The 27729-nt window shown below is 38.3% G+C and overlaps 1 protein-coding gene across 2 annotated transcripts in view; it reads right to left on the bottom strand.

Moving 5' to 3' along the window:
* Positions 1–27729, bottom strand: part of SEPTIN10 (septin 10) — a 64161-nt gene that overhangs the window by 22852 nt on the left and 13580 nt on the right. Inside the window, exons 2-5 of one of the 2 annotated variants that reach the window (XM_049856619.1) lie at positions 11404–11469; positions 7823–7940; positions 7222–7417; positions 2377–2563 (exon numbers count right to left, since the gene is read on the bottom strand). In XM_049856619.1, coding sequence (XP_049712576.1) covers positions 2377–2563; positions 7222–7417; positions 7823–7940; positions 11404–11469 — 567 coding nt within the window. Of the gene's footprint in view, positions 1–2376; positions 2564–7221; positions 7418–7822; positions 7944–11403; positions 11470–27729 lie in introns of both variants that reach the window. The other variant, XM_049856618.1, reaches the window with a different exon arrangement.

Genomic DNA, 27729 nt, shown 5'->3' with positions numbered 1-27729 from the left:
ACAGTTTTAAAATAACAGAATAAGTTACTTGCTGGGTACTTCCTAGGTGCTGAGCATTGTACTAAGTGCTCTGTAATTCACCTCAGTTAACCTTCACTGACGTCTTAAAGTTCGCTCACTGTCCCCATTTTACAGATGAAGAAAGTGCGGTTCAGGTAATTTGCCCACAGTCACGACAGCTAGCGGGTGGCAGGGTAAGACATTGAATCCAGGCAGGTTGACACACAGCCATGCTTTTACCCTCAGTTCTGCTTATTTTATTCCACCCTAGAGAACTGAGCTGGGTAGGCCTCACCTAACTCTGAAACATTCTTGCACGACATAAGAGGCAGAATGCTTTTTACCAGGTAGTTTACATTTTATCATAAAAAATAAAAAGTATCTTTAAATCACCAATTCTAGAGAAGCCTACAGAGTGTATGTTTACACGTTGTACTAAACCAAACTTTTGCTCTATGCCATATACAGGTGGTCCCTGTTAATATAACTACAGGTAGTCCCTGACTTATGATAAACTGCACTTACAACTGTCCAGGATTTTTTTTTGTACATCTTATCATTAGTACTATGTACTATATACAATGTTGTAGCGTGTAATTTTCCAATGTTATCATTTTCAGATGTTCACTAGCAGATTTCAAAGACAAAGAGTGGATTTATAAAGACACTGATAATAAAGGGCAATAATAATGAAAACTAAAAAAAAAACAAAGAGGTATTTGACTTACGTCAGAACTTACAACGGAGTCATCAGAACAGAACCTTGTCGTAAGTCGGTGGCTACCTGTAGTTATATTCTGGCTACTCAGAAGGGTGACTGTGCATGTTTACATGTTTTGAATTTCACATATATGTGATAAAGGCTTTAAATACATTATCTCATTTAGTCCTCACAAGACAATGATAATAGCTATCTTTGACTGGGCACGTCTGTTTGTCATGCACTTTACTAAACCCTTTACATGCATCAATTTAACTACTCCTCACATCTACCGCTTAGGAAGGTAATCTCCCAAGTTTTCACTCTAGAGGTAAGGAGACTGAGGCTCAGAAGGCTAAACAAACTTGCCCAAGATCCAGAGCTAATAAGTGATAGAGCCAACATTTAAAACCAGCCTCTCCTGATATCAAATTCTATCATCTTTAGACATACTGTATCATGTTACTTCTGTCTAACACTACTTTCATTTTTATATTCCTTTAATAAATCTAAATTTCCATATAATCAGATTAAACTATGGAAATAACTGGCTAGATGGTTTGAGCATCAATCAAATGAATAGACTATCATATAAGCCCCATCATGATTTTGCTAAATCCAGGGGGCTGTGCAGCTAGTCAGAAGTCAACCTATGTATGCACCAAGCCTTCACTAGAAGGCTTTCATGCTTTCCATACCTATTTCTATTGACAGCAGTAGCAGCCAGAACACCCTTCCATTCTGAATCCTACGTTACATAATTAATAGCCAGAAGGTTACAGGAAAACCCCAGAGTTTATTTATTTAGCGTAAGTAGTTCTTAACCATCTTTAAAAAAATAAACAAATAAAAACTTCTGAAATCAGTTATTCTGTATTTTTTTTAATAGCTCTTTGAATTTATATACAGTTTCTTGGCTTAAAAATTCAGAAGTCGGTTTTCTTGGTATGGTCTACATTAAAATACTGTTATTATAATATGAAACATTTTTCCATGAAGCACCTCTTACCTAATAGTGCCATAAAGTGAAATCGGTGTCAACTAAAGTCTATATAAAAAATATAGATGAAGTCCCATGTTCTGGCATGCAATTTAATCACTAAAAAGGGAACTACGATTTTATTTTAGTGTTCCTACTTTACATCTGATCTTCCAGACTGAATTTCTCCGGAAAATAAGCTGAGACTGAAATATCCAGCGTTTTAAGATGCACAGGAAAAAAAATAATATGATACAAACTGGCCCTGGATTACAAACGAGTTCCGTTCCTAAGCCTGTGTTCAAGTCAAATTTGTACGTAAATCAGAACAGTTAGGTACGGTTCATATCTAACATCAGGTAGTCAAATGTTTATCTTAGTACATAGTATATAGTGTACCTTTCTATGCATAAAAAAATTAAACAGATACACTGAAACATCTTTACCATAATAATACAGTCATAACAATGTTTTCATGTGCGTCACAAGGTAGCACCCATCTGTTATTATGAACCATTGTAGGTATCTCAAATGTATAATAATAGGCTTTACAGGAATTGATTCATAACTACTAGTTGTGTGTAAGTCAGATGTTTGTAACCCGGGGACTGCCTGTATATACGAATACCTTAAAGGTGTGCTAAGAGTTCAAAATAAATACTCAAGCATGATGAGTCGATTTCTTTCCCCAAAGTACCTTACTGTCAAGATTTTTCATTGTCAAAAGATCAAGTGTCTTCAGAGAGTGGCCAGTAGGCGAAATGAAGTAAAGGCACACATGGATGCGAGAATCATGGTAGTTAAAGAGACACCGTTTAATCTTCAGCTCTTCTTGGAGGTAGGCCTCAAACTGAGCATCTATGTAGTCGACTATTGGTTGATAGCTGAAAAAGTAATTCAAATATTTAATACAACATGCTACCTTAAGATATCTGTGCAACTTTATAAAGTCTGCGGTCTGCATTTTCACTAACAAACAGTAAATAGCTATACTCAACAGATAACCTGAGTGATAAAACATTAACATTCAGAACCTGCGCATACAAAGATATTACTTCAAAGTGATCAGAACCACCTGTACTTTAAATTGTTTTATAGAAATGATACTGACTTGGCATTGACTCATTCCTGCATTCATGTACATCCTGAGTCCCTTTCTGACAAAGGTTCCCATTTGGCAGACTGATAGGCGTCTAATTTGTAACCTAATTAGTGTATGGCATATTTCTCAACTAATTGAAAAAAGGCATGGGCATGAATAATTTAAAAAGATATTTAAGACACATTCCATGACTCCTTGCCTCTTAAGTCAGATTCATAGGCATGAAAAGGCTTAACACAATAAAGAGGAAAGGCACACATCAAGTGGAAGTATCTAACTAGTAATGCTGCCACAATTTTATTTTTGTTTAACTATAAGGAAAGGAGCATCACATCCTGTGCTCTGTGTTGTTTCGCCTCCCTGGAATATCTTCTTCCCTCTGGCTTTCTAATCCTATTCATCCTTCAAGATCCAAATCACATCTCAGTCTATATGAAGAGCCCTTTGCTAACATTGTTTCTAAACATATCACCTCATTTTGATATGCTAAATTACTACCTACGCAACTTGCCTTTCCACTCATAACTATTCTCATTACTTAACTATGGGTTGCCAAGTGAAAATAACAGCAAATAGTGCTGATGTCAAATTTCATGAACACCTTCCTAATTATCCTTGAGCCCCCAAAATGGAGCAGCACTTTGTGCTTATGAGGCACTCAATTAATGTGTGCAGAAGTGAATTCTTACATAAAGTTGTCTGACCCTTCTGGTCCTTGAGTAGCATCAATTCTTTTAAACTCATACAAATCACTGTCTCCCTACCCAGATGGCATGCAATTTGAGGACAGAGACAGGATCTTGGAATTTTTTTTTTTTTTTTTTCAAAAGAACTACCCTAATACCTTCAACACTATAAGAACTCAATTGATTATACGGTGGCTATTATTAGGAGTACCAGTAAATGACCCTTGGGAAACTGGTCTAAACGTGAGATAACATGATTCCCTCCCCAAAACTATAAAATAGTAAAAGTTAATTTGTAAGAACAAATTTAACACAAAAACGCCAATGAAGGTTCTTACTTATGACTTAAGACAGGTTACTAATATGATTCTCTTTTCCCAGAAAGTGAAGCAGAATCCTAGTAAGAAATTTTAAAATGCTACTAGTCACTCAGGCTTACCAAGATATTAAATATAAACAAATCATCTAAAAATAAAAAGCCATAAATGTTTATCTGAATGCTTTGTTTCATGCTTTTCAAAAGTAAAAGCCATAAACATCTTCTGTAAAATACATTATGTACCATAGGAATTCTTCCATAGGAATTTGCCCAAGTTTTCCATTTCTAGTAAATAAGAGACTCTCCTTTCCAGCAAAAACAAGGACACTGGCTTAAAATATAAAAATCACCTCCTTAAAATCATCAAAGACCTCAGAAGGTGACATGGAATTAACCAGGCCAAAATTGGAGAAGAGGAACTGATAACTGTAAGCAGAGCACTAGAGCAGGGGTCAGTAAACTATGAACCACAGGCCAAATCCAAATCACAGCCTACTTTTGTAAATATAAAGTTTTGCTGCTACACGGCGACTTCATTCATTTATGTATTGTATATGGCTGCTTTCGTGCCACAATGGCAAAGTTGAGTACAGGCAGTCCCCCAATTACGAACGAGTTCAGTTCCTAAGTCCACCTTTAAGTCAAATTTGTATGTAAATTGAAACGGGTACGGTTTATAGTATATAGTGTACCTTTCTATGCATAAAAAAAAATTCCAGATACACTAAAACATCTTTAACAATATAGTAATAATATTATTTTGATGCACGTTCACAAAGTAGTACCATTTGTTATTATAAACCATTGTATGTACCTTGAATTTTTAATATCATAGGCTTTACAGGGATAGGTTTGTAACTACAAGTTGTACTTAAGTTGGACATTTGTAACCCCGGGACTGCCTACAGTTGGAACAGAGACCACATGTCCCACAAAGTTTACTATATTTACTATCTACCCCTTTGTAGAAAAAGTTTGCCAACACCTGCATTAAAGCATCAAGGCTGCTTTCACCCTGATGGCATCTGACAATACAGTTCATGGGCTTTGCTTCTGAAGGACACACAAGGTAAATATGAAAAAATCTAAACCCAGTACCCACACAAAGTCGGGGAATCTAATGAGACCCTCCCTATACTGAGCTGATATCCTGAAGCGGATACCCTGATCACCGTCCAGGGTAAGGGTGAACCAGAAGGAAATCTACAACTCCTCCCTACCCTCTAAGGACCTGCAGGGAAGGTTTTCTTGACACTAAATAGAGACAATAAAACGGGGTGGTGGATCATTCTTGACAACCCGTGGCCACAGAGCTAGCCCCTGCACATATCTATAGCCCAGGTTCACATTGCCTCTTTGATTCTGGGACCCTCAATCCATGAAATAGGTTTAGGGACCTCTAGGCTATTAATGTGCAGAAGGGCCTAGCATAAGCAAATTATGTTATTCATTGATGCTGTTCACATCATGTTATGGATTGAACTGTATCCCCCCCCCCCAAAATGTGTGTCAACGTAGCTATGCCATGATTCTCAGTATTGTGTGACTGCCCTCCATTTTGTCATCTGATTCGATTTTCCTATGTGTTATAAACCTTGGCTCTGTGATGTTAATGAACCAGGATTAGAGTTGCGTTAATGAGGCAAGACTCAATCTACAAGATTAGGTTGGGTCTTAAATCAACCTCTTTTGAGATATAAAAGAGAGAAGCAAGCAGAGAGACAGGGGGGCCTCCTACCACCAAGAATGCAGAACCAGGAGGGGAGAGCATCCTTTGGACCTGGGGTTCCTGCATTGAGAAGCTCCTAGACCAGAGGAAGATTGATGACAAGGACCTTCCCTCAGCACCAACAGAAAGAGAAGCCTTCTCCTGGACCTGGCACCCTGAATTTGAACTTCTAATATCCTAGGCTGTGAGAGAATGAATTTCTCTTTGTTAAAGCCATCCACTTGCGGTTATTTCTCTTATAGCGGCACTAGATAACTAAGACAACGGTTAAGGCAATAAATTCAAAAATATGAATGAAATGGACACATTCCTAGAAAATTATAACTTATGAAAATTGTCTCAAAAAAAACCTTCTGAACCATCCTAAAACCATTAAAGAAAATGAATTAATAATCCAAAATCTGTTCAGAAAGAAAACTCCAGGCCCAAATGGTTTTATTGCTGAGTTCCACCAAACATTCCAGGGAAAAATATCTGTAACAGGTATAATTTTACACAAATTTTTCTAGAGACTAGGAAGACAGTAAAAAAAAAAACTACCCAAACTCATCCTAGGGGATGGCTAAAGTGGGTTTGCAATTTCTCTGTATTATTTGATATTTTCACAGAAATATATAATAAAACATAGGTATTATTTTGGTAATTGATAGAAAACAAACAATTCAACACACAAACGGGAAAAATTAAGTTATAATTTATTTCCGGGACGAAGTTACATAGAAAGTTATACCTATTGTGAGTCTTACTCCACAATATAATGAAATTTATTCAGCAGGTCAAGCATATTCACCCTATGTTTAAGTTCATTTAAAATTACTTTCATTATTATACACTAATTAGTTATAAGTTGGTACCTATCTTGTAAGTATTAATAACATTTAAATCAATGTGTTGCAGGCTTTGCCTCTGCCACTCATCATTGACTTCTTTCATAAGGCCTACACAAATCATTTCTTCATATTTAATGTAGAACACAAATGCACTGAAAAGACTATGCCAACATAAGTCACGGAGAGTCATTTTTGCAAAATATTTTCCTTCTAAAGAATACTTTAAGAATCTAGAAAAATTACTTATGATAAAAATATATACATTTTGGTAAGGAAAAAACTACATTACTGCTTTGTCCCAATCTATTTCCCCCTCTCATAGCTTACATTTGATAGTCTATAACCAGTCTTTACAATCCTTTATAATAGGAGAAACAATGACATAAGATAGAATATAAATAAAAATTTCATTATCAAACCTCCCCTGCAATGCTGAGTAATGTATCTGGCTGTTTTGGTTAGAATTTCACACACACAAAAAAAATGCACACACCATGTATTTGGTCGCTGCTTATGATTACCCTCATATGTCTTTTGTTCTTTCCTCAGCAAGACAAGATCCTGTCTGAAAATCAGTACACATCACTTAATACAGACTGACACGCATACTGGGAAATAATTAAAACTATTTTTGCTGAAATATGTATTTTAGTAATGTGATTCAAATTATTCTAAAGAAATTAGACAACCGGATAGAAAAAAATGTCAATTTTCTAATAAGAATGGAACATTACTTAATTATTTAAAAAAGTAATAAAGTCTGGGAGGAAAACCATGGATTACTGTAGTAGAAAATTAAATCACAGCCCTTGGAACAAGAAAGGAAATTTCTCAATATAACAAAAGCTTGTTTTATTAAAAAAAGAAAACACAAACCTCTCTTCTTTGTTTATTTGGTCCCCAAAGCCCACTGTATTCACAATGGTCAACTTCAATCGAACGTTACTTTCCTGGAGTTCATAGGTCTGAGCCTTAAGTCTAACGTGTGGGTAAAAATGTGAGGATTCATGGTCTTCGAAATTAGTGTTAAACAATGTGTCAATCAGTGTTGATTTTCCAATCCCAGTTTCCCCTGAAATAAACAAAGACACATCTTCACAGGTGCGTTTTATGGCTAAGAAGAAACGTAACTCTAAATTCTCATGGTCATTTCAAGGATCACAAATATTTCAAAGGCCGGGTTGTCTCTGAAAGTACAGATGGTAAGGCTGGTCCACTGAGTCATGAGCAGAGCGTTTAAATGGGTACGTATGATAAGTTACTCAGCACTCTGAAGAAAGCACTGAAAAGTTTGGGGAAAAAAAAAGTTTAATGCGGTCTGGCCAAGAAAGCCAAAACGGACAGAATTTAAATAACTGAAAAAAACTTGGGGTCATGACCTCAAACTGGTAACATCAGCATCAAACTGCTTATGACAAGTGGGAAGTGAGCACAAGAAACAAGAAGGAATGATATAGAGGAAAAGTGTGGCACTTACCGACACAGAGAATATTAAAACAGAAGCCTTGCTGAATGGATCTATTGACCAGCTGATCAGGCAAACTCTCAAAACCAACATGGCCAGACATAGTTAAAGAACGAATATTTTCTTTCTTCTGCTGAAGGAAAACAAAAACAACAGTGAAAGAAAAAAAAAAAAAAAAAAACTCTTATTAAAGTAGGAAATAGGCACATTTGAAAGGACAAATATAATTTATCAAAGAAACTAAAGATTTTACAATTATCTTCACCCAAGATAGAAGTAAATCTGTAATAAAAGAATTCTGTGTCCAGACACTCCAAACACATATTTCTTATTTCTAACAGTGCAGTATGATTTATAGCATCAAAACATTTGATTTCCAAAAGTAAAAAAATATCCAAGTAAACTATGGTAAACTCATTCACAAAATGGAGCATGTAAAATCATTACCGATGTTTATTATGATACATTTTTAATAACTTGGAAAACTTTTACATTAAAATGTCAAGTGAAAAAAAATGTACTACAAAATTACATATACAGTTCCAACTCCCAGAAACAGTAATTTATGTCAAACTAACCTTCCTAACTAACAATTATAAGCAACGCCTTCAAGTCACCAAAGGCAGGTAGACACTGGACAGAACAGGACTTTGGAAAGAAGTGGGATGCACATTTATCTCACTTTTTCCCTGAGGGCACTTCACTGTCAGAGCAGCACAAGAAAAATGATGCTCAAGAAGAAAGTGGTGGAGTCTTACTGGGCTGGGAAGTCAGTTAGAGATTGGTGCAGGCATTCCCGCTAGAAATTGACAGGGAAAATTCCAGAAAGCAGGAAATCTGAAGTCTGCAGACACGCTCCCCTTAAATATTTGACTGACTGCTGAACTGCACATGTACAGAAGGAATACAAAGAGCCCAGCAGGAGGGAAATGAGAAGTGGAAGGTGCCAACCAGAGCTGTCAAGAGTGTCATCCTGGGGAGACAGAGTTTGAATTGCAAGTTTTCTAAGTAAAAAGGGCTTGGTAAACACCATAGGCTTTCTACTGAAAACCTGTATAAGCCACATATTAGGAGAAAGGACCACATCCCAGGAATTAGGAATGCTCTCTAGCATTGAAGGCAAGCTGAAAGAGACCTGCAAAACAAAGCCTAAAACCAAAGCACAACATGAACAAAAGACAATTTAACTGCCTGCTAGAATAAAATTCAACACACTTCCAAAGAAGAAAACATAATCCAGAATTTCTCCAATGTACCATCCACAATATCTACTGTATAATCAAAACTTACTAGATAGGAAGAAGCAAAAAATGTGACTCATAATCAAAAAAAAAAAAAAAAAGGGTCAACACAAAGAGATCCACAAATGAAAAGCAGATGTTGAATTAGCTGAAAAAGACTTTAAAATAATTATGACAAATATGCTAAAAAAATCTATAGGATAAAGAAGGATATAATGCGATGAGATGACAAGGAATTATAAGAGATACATAAAGCTCTTTTTAAAAAGCAACAAATGGAATTCCACAGTGGAATAAAAAATACATTGGATTAAATTAACAGCAGGTCAAATAATGGAAGAAAGATTTGTCCAATAGTAATTACTAAGTGAAAGCATAGGGAGAGCCGCAATGACCTGTAGGGCAATATCAAATGGTCTAACATCCCTATAATTGGAATCCTAGGAGGAAAAGAGAGTAGGACAGAAAATATATCTAAGTAGTAAAACTGAAAATGTTCCCATTTTCTAACCATCATCATCTCTTCTATTCACTTTAGCTACTCTGCGCTTAAGAATGAGTTTCAAAGTATAAGAGGGATTCAAATACAAGAAGTTTTCCTTGCTGGGCTTTGAAGAAAGAGGGGGCCACATGGCAAGGACCTGAGAACTGCCTCTAGGAGTTGACAGTAACTCCCCAGTCAACTCCCAGCAAGAAACTTAATTCTGCCAACAACATGAAGGAGTCTGAAAGCAGATTCTTCCCCACAGCCTCCAGATAAGAACCCAGCCCAGCTGATACTTGAGTATAAGACTCTGAGCAGAAAGAGCCAGCTACACTGTGCCTCGCTTCCTGGCCTACAGGAAGAAAAACAGGTGTTGTTTTAAGCTGCTAAATTTGTGGCAATGGCTTATGCGGCAATAGAAAACTAGTACACTGTATTCTCTTCTGTGCCCTTGAGTCCCTTTTATTCATGTAAGCGTGTTATTTTTTATGGTTAACGGAAAAAAGATTGTGAAGAAACTAGAGCTTTGAACCAGTTCCTTCTGCCTGCTGAGAATTTGCATTTCTAACAATTTCCCAGTCAATGCTAACACTGCCAGTCAGGGACCAATCCTGACAATCATTAGTAGAGCAGTGGTTCTCAAAACGTATTATACATAAAAATCACGTGGGGATCTAGTTAAAATGTAGATTCTGATTTAGTATATCTGGGATGGAAGTGCAAATTCTCAGCAGGGGTGCGAACTGGAATGAACCAGTTCAGAGGCGTGGGAAGAAAACTGTGTTTTCAAGTTATGAAAGTTTCAAGAAAGGATGAGAAAAATATTCATTAAGAGTTTCCATGGAAAGCACCGCTTATCAGATGAAAGCTGAATTAAATAGCCTCTAGGATCCCTTCTGGTTCTAAAGATGTAAGATTTTAACGTCATGGGAATAAAGAAAGCATTTTTAAAAAGGTGTGGTCACCATGACTTAATGCAGAAGAGAGGCCAGAGAAAACGCGGAACGAGCAACAGCCACTCAATAGCTTAGTCACTGAGAGATTCCTGTGATCTCGCCAGTAGTTTCTGCAACGCAATGCGTTAGGAAGCAGATTTAGAGTAACTCAAAAAGTCTGGACAGTGATAAAATAAAGATGCAATAGACTGTTGACTTAAAAGAATTGCCAGTCTGAGAAAGAAACAAAAAAGATGGTAGTTTGGTGGTAAAATTAAGTCTTATCGAAACTGCAGGAATCCTTGCATGTACGGAGGTAGAGGAAAAAACAAGAGACTATAATTAACCGAACACAGAACTAAGAGACATTATTTAATCTTATTAAATTACCTATGTTTGTATTTGAATTTTCTTTTTTAAAAAATATACAACTCACCTCTTTCAAAGTTTGCTACTTCATTTTAAATATAAATTTTAATGTGAATTACAAAAAACTTTCCCTCACATACAGAAACGTTTCAGAAGGAATCTTAAAAACATAAAAACCTCCCACTCAGCAACACCTAACAGGTGCCCATCCAGCTCCTTCCTTAAACTCTGTCAATAAGAGTTTTCTACAATCCACAAACTTCTACAAGTATGTCCATCAAAAGCAGTGGTCATCTTCCCACCACATGTTGTTGACGTTCTTGGAGTTTTCACTTATTTTCCTTTAATGTCAAGTAGGACAGAGACATGTGGATACTCCACAATTAACCACCACTGGTTTGTTATAAATTCAATCGATATAAAAGCTGATTCACATTCAAGCTAAGTACACACATAAGCCTCTATCACAGAAGTTTCTGTCAGTTCGTTCTCTGAGTAGCTATTTTGAAATCACAGAAGCATTTAGAGTACAATATGCAGTCTTCTATCTAAATATATACTTACTCCCTGTTCATCATCAGATACTGGAGAGGATATACAAGTTTTCGCTGCCATGTGAGTTTGAAAAAGCTGAAAAAAGAAAAAAATAAAAACTTAAAATACGGGCATACCTGGTTTTATTGCACTTCACTTTATTGTACTTCACACATACTGCATTTTTCACAAATTTAAGGTTTGTGGCAACCCTGTGTCCCAGAAGTCTATCAGCACCATTTTTCCAACAGCATGTGCTGACTTCATGTCTCTGTGTCACATTTTGTTGATTCTCACAATATTTCAAATTGTTTTCATTATTACTGTATCCGTTATGGTGATCTGTGATCAGTGATCTTTGATGTTACTATTGTAATTGTTTTGGGGTGCCACTATCTACACCCATATAAAACAATGAACTTAATAAACATGTGTGTTCTCTGAGTGCTCCACCAACCAGCTGCTCCCCTCTCTCCCTCTTCTTGGGGCCCCCTATTCCCTGAGACATGACAATATTGAAATTAGGCCAATTATTAACCCTACTGTGGCCTTCAAGTGTTCAAGTGAAAGAAGAGTCGCATGTCTCTACTTTAAATCAAAAGCTAGAAATGATTAAGCTTAGTGAGAAAGTCGCAGCAAAAGCTGAGATAGGCCGAAAGCTCTTGCACCAAACAGTTAGCCAAGATGTGAATGCAAAGGAAAAGTCCTTGAAGGAAATGAAAAGTGCTACTCCAGCAAACACGCAAATGATAAGAAAGCAAAACAGGTTTATCACGGATATGACAAAGTTTTAGTGGTCTGGATAGACGATCAGCCACAATATTCCCTTAAGCCAAAGCCTACTCCAGGGCAAGACCCTAACTCTCTTCAATCCTATCAAGGCTGAGAGAGGTGAGGAAGCTGCAGAAGAAGGGTTTGAAGCTAGCAGAGGTTGTTTCATGAGATTTAAGGAAAGACGTCTCCATATCATAAAAGTTCAACATGAAGTTGCAAGTGCTGATGTAGAAGCTGCAGCAAGTTATGCAGAAGATCTAGCTGAGATAATTGATGAAGGCGGCTACACTCAACAACAGGTTCTCAATGTACTTGAAACAGCCTCATACGGGAAGAAGACGCCCATCTAGGATTGTCATAGCTAGAGAGGAGAAGTCAATGCCTGGCTTCAAAGTGTCAAAGGACAGGCTGACTTTTGTTAGTGGCTAATGCAGCTTGTGACTTTAACCCTTTGGTAACCCAATTATTTTCGCCTTTGAATTTTTTTGTCCATACCATGTATTTTCACTAATGGAAGGCATGCCGATTAAGGGACCAACTCAGAATTTTTGCTATGAGTTATGGATTTTGATATCCATTATCTGGGATTACATTATGGATGTAGTAAATCCTACCAATATAAGTCAACGAAAGCATGGTAAGAATAACTTATACAAGGTCAAGTCTTTTGAAAAGGACCACTGCAATGTGTTAGTCCTCATTAGAAAGGCATTATTTACTGTTCAGAAGCTAGAAAAGAAGGGAGCCAGTAACACCTGGAAACAATGAATGGCATAAAGGAGAAAATGGCCACTATGACTGAACGAAGTTCATTCTCACAGTAAGCACATTCTCTCCAGAACACAGTGACTGGGAAACAGTGAGGAAGCTTATCTTACAGAAATAATGGCAAACCTGTCAAAAGTTTAGAAAATTCACATATTCAGGACATAGCACCTATGACAATGCTCAAACTACACAAAAATGAGGCTCCCACTCAGGATTTTTGAGTTTCAGGGATTTCAAAAGGCTCCAGCCTTAAGGCTAAATGCATTAAACTCCAGAGGCATAAAAACTGACTGGGAAGTATGTCTCACAAATCTCCAGAAGGTTAAGTTGAAGTCAATGCTCATTTACCATTCTGAAAATCCTAGGGCCCTTGAGAATTATGCTAAATCTACTCTTCCTGTGCTCTACAAATGGAACAACAAAGCCTGGATGACAACACATTTGTTTACAAAAGAGTTTACTGAATATTTTAACCCCGCTGTTGAGACCTACTGCTCAGAAAAAAAGGTTCCTTTCAAAATATTACTGCTCATTGACAATGCGTCTGGTCACCCAAGAGCTCTGATGGAGAGGTACAAGATTGATGTTGTTTTCATGCCTGCTAACACAACATCCATTCTGTAGCCCAAGGATCAAGGAGTAATTTCAACTTTCAAGTCTTATTATCTAAGAAATATATATTTCATAAGGCTATAGCTGCCACAGTAATGATTCCTCTGATGGATCTGGGCAAAAAAGTAAATTGAAAATCTTCTGGAAAGGATTCACCATTCTAGATGCCATTAAGAACATTAATGATTCAAGGGAGGTCAAAACAGCAACATAAATGGGAGTTTGGAAGAAGTTGATTCCAACCCTCACGGATGACTTTGAGGGGCTCAAGCCTTCGGTGAAGGAGGTGACTGCAGATGTGGTAGAAAAAGCAAGAGAACTGGAAATTAGAAGTGGAGCCTGAACATGTGACTGAATTGCTGCAATCTCATGATAAAATCTTAAAGGATAAGGACTCACTTCATGCGGATGAGCAAAGAAAGTGGGTTTCTTGAGGTGGAATCTACTTCTGGTGAAGATGCTGCGAACATTGTTGAAATGACAACAATGGATTTAGAACATTACATGAACTTAGTTGATAAAGCAGGGTTTGAGAGGACTGACTCCAATTTTGAAAGACATTCTGCTGTGGGGAAAATGCTATGAAACAACATCGCATGTTACAGAGAAATCTCTCATGAAAGGAAAAGTCAATCGATGCAGCAAACTTCAATGGTGTCTTACTCTAAGAAATTGCCACAGCCACCCCAATCTTCAGCAACCACCACCCTGATCGGTCAGCAGCCATCAACATCAAGGCAAGACCCTCCACTAACAAAAAAATCACTATTTGTGGAAGACTCAGATGATGGTTAGCATTTTTTTAGCAATAAAGTATTTTTTAATTAAGGTATGTACATTGTTTTAGACATAATGCTATTACGCATTTAATAGGCTACAGTATAAAGATAACTTTACATGCACTGGAAAAATTAAAAAATCTGTGTGACTCACTTTATTGTGATATTTGTTTTACTGCCGTGGTCTGGAACCAAACCCACAATATCTTCAAGGTTTGCCTGTACAAGCACTACCTCGAAAAAGTCTAAATCTAAATAATATATTTACATTAATAAAATATTCAAATACTGTCATTATCATCAAGTTTTGACTTAAAGTCTACACTACTCACTCAAGTCTAAAATTGTAGTTTCCTTGCTGGATAGGTATCTGCATAAATAAATAATACGTAATATTCAACGTATACAGTGAAACCTGTGAGATTCAGAATTTGACAAGACTGCCTTGTTGTTACAGGTCTTGCAAGTTTTCCGCCTTTGTCAGGGTGCTGTCAACACTTTTCTATAACTCTCTATTAAAAGAAAATATTTGAGTTTTCCTTCTCTGACAGGTTTCCGCCTTACAGAGGTTCCGGATTTTGCAGTCTTTACTGTACCACAGTAAAAAAACAAAAACCAAACCCTGTGCTGTCGAATAGATTCTGACTCATAGTAACCCTAGAAGACAGACTAAAACTACCCCAATAGGGTTTCCAAGGAGCGGCTGGTGGATTCAAACTGCCAACCTTTTGGTTAGCAGCTAAGCTATGCTTTATAGTATATATATATATGGGTGCACTCAGCTGGTAACTAAAGGTCAGCGGTTCAAACCCACCAGCAGCTCCACATGAGAAAAGTCCTAGCAATCTGCTACCATAAAGATTATAGCCTTGGAAAGCCAATGGGGCAGTTCTACTCTGTCCTATAGGGTTGCTATGAGTTGGAATCAACTCAATAGCACAAAACAAAAATAATATTTAAGCGCTCCCCTAGTTTTTAATTACAATCAATGAACTATGCAGCAATTAACAGTTTTGTCCACGAGAGGAGCACGGGGTGTGATGTTCCTGGAAACCCCACCCCCACCCCATTAGAATTATGAATACAATCCCACACAAACAGCCTAGTGTGCATCACGACTGGTTTTTCCAGAATGTAAGAACATTCTTCCTCAGGTACATTATGGGTAAAATAAGCTTTTGCCGGCTGGTCTTATGCTTAATCACTACAGGTAACATCATTTCCAAACACTGAGGAGTTACCAACACATTTTTCTAACATGATGCTTGTTAGCTGAGAAATGCTCAACTAAACAAGACAATAGAGCATTCCATGCTCAAGTCACCATTTATCCTTCCCAGAGACCTGGCCTAGCAGTGTTATTTCCCCATGTAACATTTACATGCAGTCCTCACAGACATGGGTAGGTTCCAAAGACCAGGTCATTATACAAAAATCGGTATTATGAAAAAATGGAAGATGACCACATCAGATCACAAAATGAAAAAGGGCTACATAATTACATAACTGCCAAACCACTGAGAAGCCTGGTCCAGCCAAGTTGACACATAACCTTAACCATCACAGCCAGGGTTACTTGTGCCGCACACCTCAGCGTTTATTACTACCAGGCGTATGTAGTTAATGAGCAAAACAGATAGCATATTTTTTACTATTGTCATAAATGCAAAATGTCAGATAACGAGATAGCCAATAAGTGACAAGTAGGTATATTTACTCACGTCAGGGTATCTGAGTCTACTGTGATACGCCACACATCTAATTAACTGAAGGCTAACGAAGGCTTGTATGGGTAGCACACACATTTAACACACTCTGCCGCTAACTGAAAGTTTGAAGGTCCGTGTCCACCCAGCCGTGCCTAGGAAGAAAGGCCTGTCACGTGCTTCCGAAAAATCGGCCACTGAAAACCCTACGGAGCACAGCTCTACTCTGACACACGTGAAGCTGCCATGAATTGGAGTCAACTTGACACCAACTGGTTTTTATTTTATTTGGACCAATCAACTATAGAACTTTAATGAAAACTAAACTTTTTAAAAATTACTTGTAAGAAGTAGTATTTGGTTTTACTATAATGGATAGAATTTCATTAAATTTTCTGAAATGCTGCTTAATAAACAGTTTGGTTGATAACGAAAATTTGCTTAGAAAAAAATATAGGTTTTGTGCTTATTTGCCATCAAAGTTTCACTAATCAAGTGTAGGCTAAGTTTCTGTCAATTGTGTAAGTTCATATCGAACATGGCTTTTGTTTATTTACTTCCGATGTTTCTGAATACCTGCCAAAAAGCCTACTTAAAAACTCTGTGGATAAATGTTTTGATTAGGAAGCTTGAATGAGTCATACAAAAGTAATATAAATAGATGTTTTTAATATTTCCTACTAGTACTACATGACTGGTCAAAATTTCAAAACAAGTTTTAGAACAAAAACAGTTTTCAGTTAATTAACAGGACGGTGTTTAAGGTAAAATAACACAAAGATAAGAGTGGACAGAGTCCCTCTAGCAGCCAAAAGAGCTCGGTGTAGAGTTAAGAAACTCTACATTTAAAACGAAAAAAAAAAACAATCTACAAGGGGAATTCAGGTTCACTCCATCGCTGACTACCTACGAGCAAATGACTATTTTGGGGCACTGGGATCTCAAGAGCAGTAAGACATGACCCTTGACCTTAAGGCCTATCCAAAGAGAAGCACTAATTCATACCAGGCACTCACAATCTCATTTCAAAGGAAAAGGCGACTGAGAAAATCAACATCCAAAATTAGTCAATTTTCTTTTTATGTAGTTATTAAATACATATATACATCATACATATGCAAAACAGATATGTATTTACACCTACATACCTACTATGCAGAAGGGAAAAACTAATACAATGCCTTTAACTCCTAACAAAGCCTAACACATGCTTACGAATTTTGAAAAACAAGAGTTGTAGTATTTAATGAATCACAGAGAATATCTGAAAAATAGAAAAATCATAGGGAAAAATAATATCCATATGTCTACAAAGAAGACCAGTTAATACAACTATTATTTAAATTTACGCACCAACCACTAAGGCCAAAGATGAAGAAACTGAAGATTTTAACCAACTTCTGCAGCCTGAGCTTGATCAAGCATGCGATGAAAATGCATTAATAATCCCTGGCAATTGAAATGTGAAAGTTGGAAACAAAGAAGGATAAGTAGTTGGAAAATATGCCCTTGGTGATAGAAATGACAACGGAGATAGCATCATAAAATTTTGCAAGACCAATGACCTATTCATTGGAAATAGGTCACTGGTCTTGCAAAACAGGTCATTCATTGGAGAAGACAAAGTATAAAATATTATAAAGAAACGTACAAAGACTGGAGTTAGAAGACCAAAAAGGAAGAACACGCTTGGCATTTCTCAAGCTGAAAGAATTGAAGGAAAAATTTCTAAAACTTGAGTTGAGAAGCATTCTACGGGCAAAATATTGAATGACACAAGAAGCATCAAAAGAACATGGACGGAATACACAGAGCCACTGTACCGAAAAGAACTGGTCAACATTCAACCATTCAGCAGGTAACATATAATCAAGAACCGACGGTACTGAAGGAAAAAGTCCAAGATGCACTGAAGACACTGGCAAAAAATAAGGCTCCAGGAACTGACAGAATGCCAACTGAAATGTTTCAATGGATACAACTCTGGAAGCACTCACTGGTCTATGCCAAGAAATCTGGCCAATCGACTAGAAGAGATCCATATCTGTGCCCATTTCAAAGGAAGGTGATCCAACAGAATGCAGAAACTATTGAACAATATCATTAATATCACATCCAAGTAAAACTTTGCTGAAGATAACTCAAAAACAGATACAGCAGGGAACTGCCAGAAATTCAAGCCAGACTCAGAAGAGAACAGATGGATCTTGGCTGAAAGCAGAAGAGTGCCAGAAAGACGTTTACCTGTGCTTTATTGACTATGCAAAGGCATTCGACTATGCAGATCACAACAATTATGGATAACATTGAAAAGAATGGGAATTCCAGAACACTCGAGTCTTGGTTATCTAAGGCTGCTGTAACAGAAATACCACAAGTGGATGGCTTTAACAAAGAGAAGTTTATTCTCTCATAGTTCAGTAGGCTGGAAGTCCGAGTTCAGGAAGCCAGCTCCAGAGGAAGGCTTTCTCTCTCTGTCAGCTCTAGAGGAAGGGCCTTGTCATCAGTCTTTCTTGGTCTGGGAGCATCTCAGCACAGGAACATCAAGTCCAAAGGACGCACTCTGCTCTCGACACTGCTTTCTTGGTGGTATGAGGTCCCCTTGTGTCTTTTGGCTTGCTTCTCTCTTTACTCTCTCAAAAGAGATTGGCTTAAGATACTATCTAATCTTGCAGATCTCATCAATATAACTGCCACTAATCCATCTCATTACATCATAGTGATAGGATTTACAACACACAGAGAAACCACATCAGATGACAAAACAGTAGACAATCATACAATACTGGGAATCATGACCTTGCCAAGTTGACAGATATTTTGGTGGGACACAATTCAATCAGTGACAACCTGACTGTGCTCATGCAGAACATGTACATAGACCAGGAGGCAGTCGTTCAAACAGAACAAGGGTATAGCATGCATGGTTTAAAACAGGAAAGGCGTGCATCTGGGTTATATCCTTTCACCATACTTATTCAATCTGTATGCTGAGTAAATAATCCAAGGAAGTTGGACTACATGAAGAACAGGGCATTAGTACTGGAGGAAGACTCATTAACAACCTGCAATATGCAGATGACACAACCTTGCTTCCTGAAAATGAAGAGGACTTGAGGCACTTACTGAAGAAAATCAAAGACCACAGCCTTCAGTATGGATTACATCTTAACATAAAGAGAACAAAAAAATCTTCACAACTGGACCAATAAGCAACATTATGATAAACAGAGAAAATACTGAAGTTGTTGAGGATTTCAATTTACCTGGATTCACAATCAGTGCCCATGGAAACAGCAGTCAAGAAATCAAACCACATATTACACTGGGCGAATCTGCTGAAAAGACTTCTTTAAGATGTTAAAAAGCAAAGATGTCACCTTGAGGACCAAGGTGCCTCTGACCCAAGCCATGGTATTTTCAATCACCTGATATGCATTCAAAAACTGAACAATGAATAAGGAAGACCAAAGAAGATTTGATGGCTTTGAATTACAGTGCTGGCAAAGGATACTGAATATACCATGGACTGCCAGAAGAATGAACAAGTCTGTCCTGGAAGAAGAATGATCCTTAGAAGAGAGGATGGCGAGACTTTGTCTCACCTACTTTGGACATGTTATCAGGAGGGACCAGTCCCTGGAGAAGGATGCTATGCTTGGCAGAGGGTCTGTAAAAAGAGGAAGACCCTCAACAAGATGGACTGACACAACGGCTGCAACAGTAGGCTCAAACAGAGCAGCGATTGTGGGGATGGTGCAGGACCAGGCAGTGTTTCATTCTGTTGTACACAGGGTCACCATGAGTCAGAACCTACTAGGCCACAGCAAACAACAACAGAAAAAATTCTGCGAGCACCCTGGGATAGAGCTGGAGGAATATCAAGTTCTCCACTGTCTTTGAAATTTCAGCATTGGGGGCATGGGCACAGACATTCCTGAAACTGTCTCATATCCTCTCCCTAGATGATATAACAATGAGCTTCAGAGGAACAGAATCCTGACTTGGCTTCAATTTAACTTCACTTTCCACAGTTTTTACCTTTATATAAAGCAGGACTTAGAATGAGTTCATTCTGTTTTGAACCCTGCTGAGAATTTGCATTTTTAATAAGCTCCCTGCCAAAAATTTGCATTTCCACCCCAGATATACTGAATCAGAATCTACAGTTTAACTAGATTCCCAGGTGATTCTTATGTATAACTTCCTGGGAACTTGTCAGAAATCCGAAGCCCTAATCAACAACTAAGCACAATGCAGGTATTAGATAAAGCCTGGCCTTTCTGCCCAACACAGGATTCTTCTAACTGGCAATCTTTGCCCCAGAGCTCTCCACAGGGTTGGATAAGACTATCAGATCCACATTGCTATCTGAGGCTCTCTCTGTGCAGTTCTGCTTACTCCTTCTCTTGGTCATCCAGGGCTGCTGTAACAGAAATACCACAAGTGGATGGCTTTAACAAAGAAGTTTATTCTCTCACAGTTCAGTAGACTAGAAGTCTGAGTTCAGGAAGCTGGCTCCAGGGGAAGGCTCTCTCTCTCTGTCTGCTTTGGAGGAAGGTCTTTGTCATCAGTCTTCCCTTGGTCTGCGAACATCTCAGCGCAAGGACCTCAGGTCCAAACGACACCCTCTGCTCCTGGCGCTGCTTTCTTGGTGTCATGAGGTCCCCAACTCTCTGCTTGCTTCCCTTTCCTTTTACCTCTTCTAAGATAAAAGGTTGTACAGGCCACACCCCAGGGAAACTCCCTTTACAGTAGATCAGGGATGTGACCTTAGTAAGGGTGTTACACCAAAAAAAAAACAAACCAAACCATTGCTGTCAAGTTGATTCTGACTCATAGCGACCCTATCAGACAGAGTAGAACTGCCCCACAGAGTTTCCAAGGAGCGCCTGGCAGACTCACACTGCTGACCCCTTGATGAGCAGCTGTAGCTCTTCACCACTAAGCCAGCAGGGTTTCCCATCCCACTCTAATGCTCTTTAACATAAAACTACCATCACAAAATGGAGGACAACCACACAATACTGGGAATCATGGCCCAGCCAAATTGATACACACATTTTTGGGGGGACATAATTCAATTCATGACACTCCTGCTGCTTTTCACAGATTTAAGTACCTGCATCATGCCCAATCCTGCTTCCATTCCCTTCATCTTTCCTTCTTCACAGGTGTTAGGTCTCCTTCCCTGTCCGTCAATAAATCTCTTGTCCTAATAAATCCTTTTCAGCATCTGCTTCCGAAACTGACACAGCTGTATAGGCATAAATCATTTTGTACATCCGATAATCTCCTTATGACCAATTCCTAGAAGTGTAATAACCTGTCAAAGCTATAAGCATATTGCCAAACTGTCCCTCAAAAAAACTGTTGTTAGCTGCCAATGAGTTGGCCTGCAACTCATGGTAACCCCAGGCACAACAGAACAGAACACTGCCTGGTCCTATGACAGCCCCGTGACTGGTTGCGGATCAGACTGTTGGGACCCACAGGGTTCTCACTGGCTGATTTTCAGGAAAAGATCGCCAGGCTTTTCTTCCTAGTCTGCCTTAGTCTGGAAGTGCCACTGAAACCCGTTTGGCATCATAACAACACACATGCTTTCACTGACAAACAGGTGGTGGCTGGGCATAAGGTGTATTGGCTGGAAATCAAACCTGGCTCTCCCACACGGAAGACGCAAATTCTACCACTGAACCATCACTGCTGTCCAATAAAACTGTACCTGCTTACATTTCCAATATTAGTCTATGAAAGTGCCCATTTCATTACACAGTCATCAACACAGGGTGTTAACAGCTTTTAAGTTTTTGTCAATTAGATGGGCAAAACTAACATCTTAATTTGACTTCTGGTATTTTGAACAATTTTTTCAGGTTACTGGCCATTTCTAAGACGTTTGCACAAACCACTAACTCATGATTCTCTCCCATTTGTGTGTCAGGGTATTTTTGTTGCTGTTGCAGTCTCTTTATTAACAAGAGCTGCTGGATATACGCTGATTGTCATGTGTACTGCAAATGTATTTTCCTAGTACTGCAAACGTTCTCCTAATTTGCCACTCATCTTTTCAAGTTTTACATAGCCCCATCGATCTTTTCCTTTACGGCCTCTTTCTTAATTTTAAAGCTTAGAAAATCTTTCCACACCCTGAGGTTAAGAAAAAAAAAAAAGCATCTAATTTTTTTCCAAGTTTTTTTTATGGTTTCATGTCTTATATTTATGTCTCCAATCCTTCTGGAAGTTATTTTCCAATACTCTGTGAGTTAAAGAAATCTGACTTTTTCCCCAACACTGTTAGCCTATTGCATGATCAGAGGGTCAAGGGACAGCAAAGCATATTCAAATATCTGTAGTCTGTCATAAGGATATAAATCTCCAGAGAAAAATGAGGACCAGTGAATGTAACAGAGAGGCATATTTTGACAGAATTAAGATATTTTATTTCAGGATTAGAGCTATCTAACAAAAACTGAATCCAGCCTTTTGAAGAGGTGAGAGTCCCATCACTGGAAATACTCAAGCAGAGAAGCCCAGTAACTGTCAGGTGGCATGCTATAGTGCTGATTCCTGCACTGAGCGGGAAGCTAGAATAATGATCTTCTAAAGCCCCTTTCAAGTCAGACTTTATGACTGTATACCTCTGAGCAAGCAAAGAGGAAAAAGTATGTGATGTGGCAGAGGATAAAGAATGAGTAATGGAAACTGCATGTACTGACAGGCTGGATTAAGGAAAGACACAACAAAATTGTACCCAGTTTTTCTTTTTATTGTGCTTCAGGTGAAAGTTTGCAGCTCACGTTAGTTTCTCATACAAAAATCTACATACACATTGTTATGTGACCCTAGTTGCTATCCCTATAATGTGACTGCACATTCCTCCTGTCCACCCCTAATTTCTCATGTCCATTCAACCAGCTTCTATCCCTTTCTGCCTTCTCATCTCAACTCTGGACAGGGGCTGCCCATTTAGTCTCATGTATCTACTTGAACTAAGCAAGATGCACACTTTTCACAATTATCATTTTATGTCTTACAGCCCAGTCTATTCTTCGTCTGAAGAGTTGGCTTCGGGAATGGTTTTAGTTCTGGGTTAAGAGAGAGTCCGGGGACCAAGTCTTCTGAAGTTTCTCCAGTCTCAGTCAGACCATTAAATCTAGTCTTTCTTACTAAAATTTGAGTTCTGCACCCCACTTTTCTCCTGTCCATCATGAACTCTCTAGTGTGTTCTCTGTCAGGGTGATCACTGATGGTAGCCAGGTACCATCTACTTCTTTTGTGTACCTAGTTTTTATGGGAAGACTTCAGGGAATTGAAATTTCAAGTCCTGGTTATATGAAAAGTAGTAGATGGCTTAAAATCCTGGAAGAGGAAGCAAACTCCAAGAGCACTAGAGGGTAGAAAGGCCAATTAAATGCAAGGTCATTTATTGAACACAGGAAAAGCAAATATAACAGGAACTGAAGAAAAAGGGAAGGCAGAAGAGATGAGCACTCATTAAAAAGACTTAAAATTGACAATGAGCATTTGGGAAAGAAGAATATTAAGGAACCAGTATGAAGTCTAACAATAAACATTGGTTTTCATTTATTCCACAAATATACTCTCTATTTACTAAAAGACATTACATTTTAAGGACAGAAAAACAGACTGCAGGCACTGAGGATCAGAGATGAGTAAGTCCATTTCCTTACAGTTTAAATTTTAGTACAGGTGGGGGATATGCACACAACTCAAAATATGTACAAGACACAGTAGAAGCTCAGGGTATAATGAACTCTGCTAGGAAGCCAGAGAAGGCTTTGCCAAGGAAAGGCTTGAGCTGAGACTTGAAAGAGTAACAGCAATTATCCTAGCAGAAAAAGAAAGAGAGAGGAATCAATGTGTACAAAAGCATGCATGTATGCTTTCTGTGGTTAGAAAACTGCAGTAAACTCACTAATACTTAAGCCTAAAGGAACAAGGACAGCAGGAGAGGCTGAACACACATCATGCTTTAGTGCGATGTCACGAGAGACTTCTAAAGTCTTAAACTGAAGGATATCTTAAACTGAGATGGTACTATGAAACAAGAGAGAAAATATCAGATAAGTCGGCACAGGTATGGTTCAATTTTGGAAACACTGAGTTTAAGTTTCCTGTGGACACCTTGGATACCTCAAGGAGACTCCTAACCCTCTAAAAGTTTAGTCAAGTGTATAGTTAATCTAGAATAATTTTTCATGATTATCAAACATAAATATATATACCCCAGTGGTGATTCCCATTTTTCTTGAAGCTTCTACTGATTCCCTAAGACTTGAATTCTTCCAAATCAATAAGAGCACTAAAGGCCCAGCCCAACTCACTTGACCCAGGCAGGCTTACTTTATAAACTGAACGCAGTTCTACTATACTTTACTAGTACCAGGTTGCAGTTTAAAAGTTATTATTTCATGCAATCCCAATTCATATCCAAATGGCATTTTTTAATGAGATGGAGAAACAAAACACCAACTTCATATGGAAAGGGAAGAGACCCCGGATAAATAAAGCATTACCGAAAAAGAAGCACAAAGTAGGAGGCTTCACATTACCTGATTTTAGAACCTATTATACTGCCACAGTAGTCAAAACAGACTGGTACTGGTACAGCAACAGATACACAGACCAACAGAACAGAATGAGAATCCAGACATAAATTCATCCACCTATGAGCAGCTCATATTTGACAAAGACCCAAAGTCCATTAAACGGGGAAAAGACAGTCTCTTTAACAAATGGTGCTGGCATAACTGGATATCCATCTGCAAAAAAATGAAACAAGACCCATACCTCACGCCATGCACAAAAACTAATTCAAAATGGATCAAAGACCTAAATATAAAATCTAAAACAATAAAGATCATGGAAGAAAAAATAGGGAGTCCTTATACATGGCATAAACAGTATATAAAACATTGCTAACAATGTACCAACACCAGAAGAAAAACTAGATAACTGGGATCTCCTAAAAATCAAACACCTATGCTCATCCAAAGACTTCACCAAGAAAGTAAAAATATAACCTACAGACTGGGAAAAAAAAAAAATTGGCTACAACAAATTCGATCAGCATCATCTCTAAAATCTACAAGATACTGCAAAACCTCAACAAGAAAAAAGAGAAATAACCCAATTAAAAAATGGGCAAAGGATGTGAACAGGCACTTCATCAAAGAAGGCATTCAGGCAGCTAACAGATACATGAGGAAATGCTCATGATCATTAGCCATTAGAGAAGTGCAAATCAAAACTACGATGAGATACCACCTGACCCCAACAAGGCTGGCATTAATCCAAAAAACACAAAATAATAAATGTTGGAGAGGTGTGGAGAGACTGGAACACTTATACACTGCTGATGGGAATGTCAAATGGTACAACCACTTTGGAAATCAATCTAGCACTTCCTTAAAACTACCATACGATCCAGCAATCCCACTCCTTGCAATATATCCTAGGGAAACAACAGCCTTCACACGAATAGATATACGCACACGCATGTTCACTGCAACACTGTTTACAATAGCAAAAAGAGGGAATCAACTAAGGTGCCCATCAACGGATGAATGGATAAACAATGGAATACTACGCAATGATAAAGAACAATGATGAATCTGTGAAACCTCTCATAACTTGGAGGAACCTGGAAGGCATTACACTAAGTGAAATTAGTCAGCCATAAAAAGTCAAATATTTGTACGAGACCACTATTATAAGAACGCAAGAAAAGGTTTAAACACAGAAGAACATTCTTTGATGGTTACGAGGGTAGCAAGGAAGGGAGAGGGGAATTCACTAACTAGATAATGGGCAAGAATTACTTTAGGTGAAGGGAAGGACAACACACAATACAGGGGAAGTCAGCATAACTGGACTAATCCAAAAGCTAAGAAGTTTCCTGAATACAACCACGCATTTCAAGGGACAGAGCAGCAGGGGCATGAGTTTGGGTCCATGGTTTCAGGGGACATTTAGGTCAACTGGCATAACAAAGTGTATTAGGAAAATGTTCTGCATCTCACTTTGGTGAGTGCCATCTGGGGTCTTAAATGCTAGCAAGTGGCCATCTAAGATGTGTCAATTGGTTGCAACCCACTTGGAGCAAAGGAGACTAAAGAACACCAAAGACACAACAAAAATATGAGCCCAAGAGAAAGAAAGGGCCACATAAACCACAGACTCCAACAGCCTGAAACTGGAAGAGCTACATGGTGCCCGGCTACGACCAATGACTGTCCTGACAGGGAACACAACAGAGAATCCCTGAAGGAGCAGCAGAACAGTGGGATGCAGACCTCAAATTCTAGTAAAAAGATCAGATTTAATGATCTGACTGAGACTGGAGGGACCCCAGAGGTGACGGCCCCCGGACTCTTAGTCCAGGACTGAAACCATTCCCGAAGCCAACTCTTCAGACAAAGCTTAGACTGGACTACAAGACATAAAACGATACTGGTGAGGAGTACGCTTCTTAGTTCAAGCAGACACATGAGACTATGTGGGGCAGCTCCTGTCCCGAGGCGAGATGAGAAGGCAGAGGGGTATAGGAGCTGGTTGAATGGACATGGGGAAACACAGGGTGGAGAGAGGGTGTGTGCTGTCACATTGTAGGGAGATCAACTAGGATCATATAGCAATGCGTGTATAAGTTTTTGTATGAGAAACTGACTTGAATTGTAAACTTTCACTTGAAGCACAATTCAAAAAAAGTTATTATGTCACTTTTATTACTCAGAAAAAAATCTTTAAAAGAAAAAAGTTGCATATATGAAGAGTCTATACTGAAATACTGGGAACGGGGAATATAATTACAAAGCTGAGAAGCAATTATTATTAAAATTAAGACAAATAGGTACGACATGCTGTTAAGTGGCAAAAAGGAGGATTCAAGATCTTTTCAACACCACGGTTATAGGTAAAAATATTTATGTGTATGTGCAAGCCCTAGAAGCTAATATAGAAAACTCAGAGTCTCATTCATCGGAGGGAGAGAATAAATAAATATTCGCCTTTCTTTTTGATATCCATTAATATTATAAGAAACCTTGGTGGAGTAGTGGTTAAAAGTCTGGCTGCTAACCAAAAGGCTGGCAGTTCAAATCCACCAGGCGCTCCTTGGAAATCCCATGGGGCAGTTCTATTCTGTCCCATAGGGTGGCTATGAGTCAGGATCGACTCGGCAGTAACGGGTTTGGCTTTCTTTTTTTTTTTTTTTTTCCAGTTATCACCTATGTGAATTTAACAAAAACTACAGTGGAAAAAAGAATATGAGTCTTCCTGAAATTTCTACAAAAAGGCATGTATTCAACAAATATTTATTGAGTAACTACTGTATTCCAGGGATTGTCCTAAGCACTGGGGATACATAATTTAATAAAATAGAAAAAAATTCCTGTCCTTATGGAGCATACATTCTAATTGGGGAAGGGGGGTGAGATAAAAATCTAAGTGAAGCCTATGCTATGTCAGAGAATAATAAATACAATTACCGTAAAAAAAGAATAAGGCAGGGAAAGGGGAACAGGAAATGTGAAGGTGGCATGGGGGAGTTGCCATTTTGAACAGGGTGGTTAGGGATGGCCTCACTAAAAAGGTAATTTGTTGTTGTTAGTTGCCCTCGAGGTAAATCCAACAAAAAAACCAAAGCAGTTGCCATCAAGTTGATTCTGACTCTCGACAACCCAGTATGT

Source organism: Elephas maximus, chromosome 17 (assembly GCF_024166365.1).
Source record: "Elephas maximus indicus isolate mEleMax1 chromosome 17, mEleMax1 primary haplotype, whole genome shotgun sequence".
NCBI lineage: Eukaryota > Metazoa > Chordata > Mammalia > Proboscidea > Elephantidae > Elephas > Elephas maximus.
This window is presented reverse-complemented; position numbering and strand designations above follow the sequence as displayed.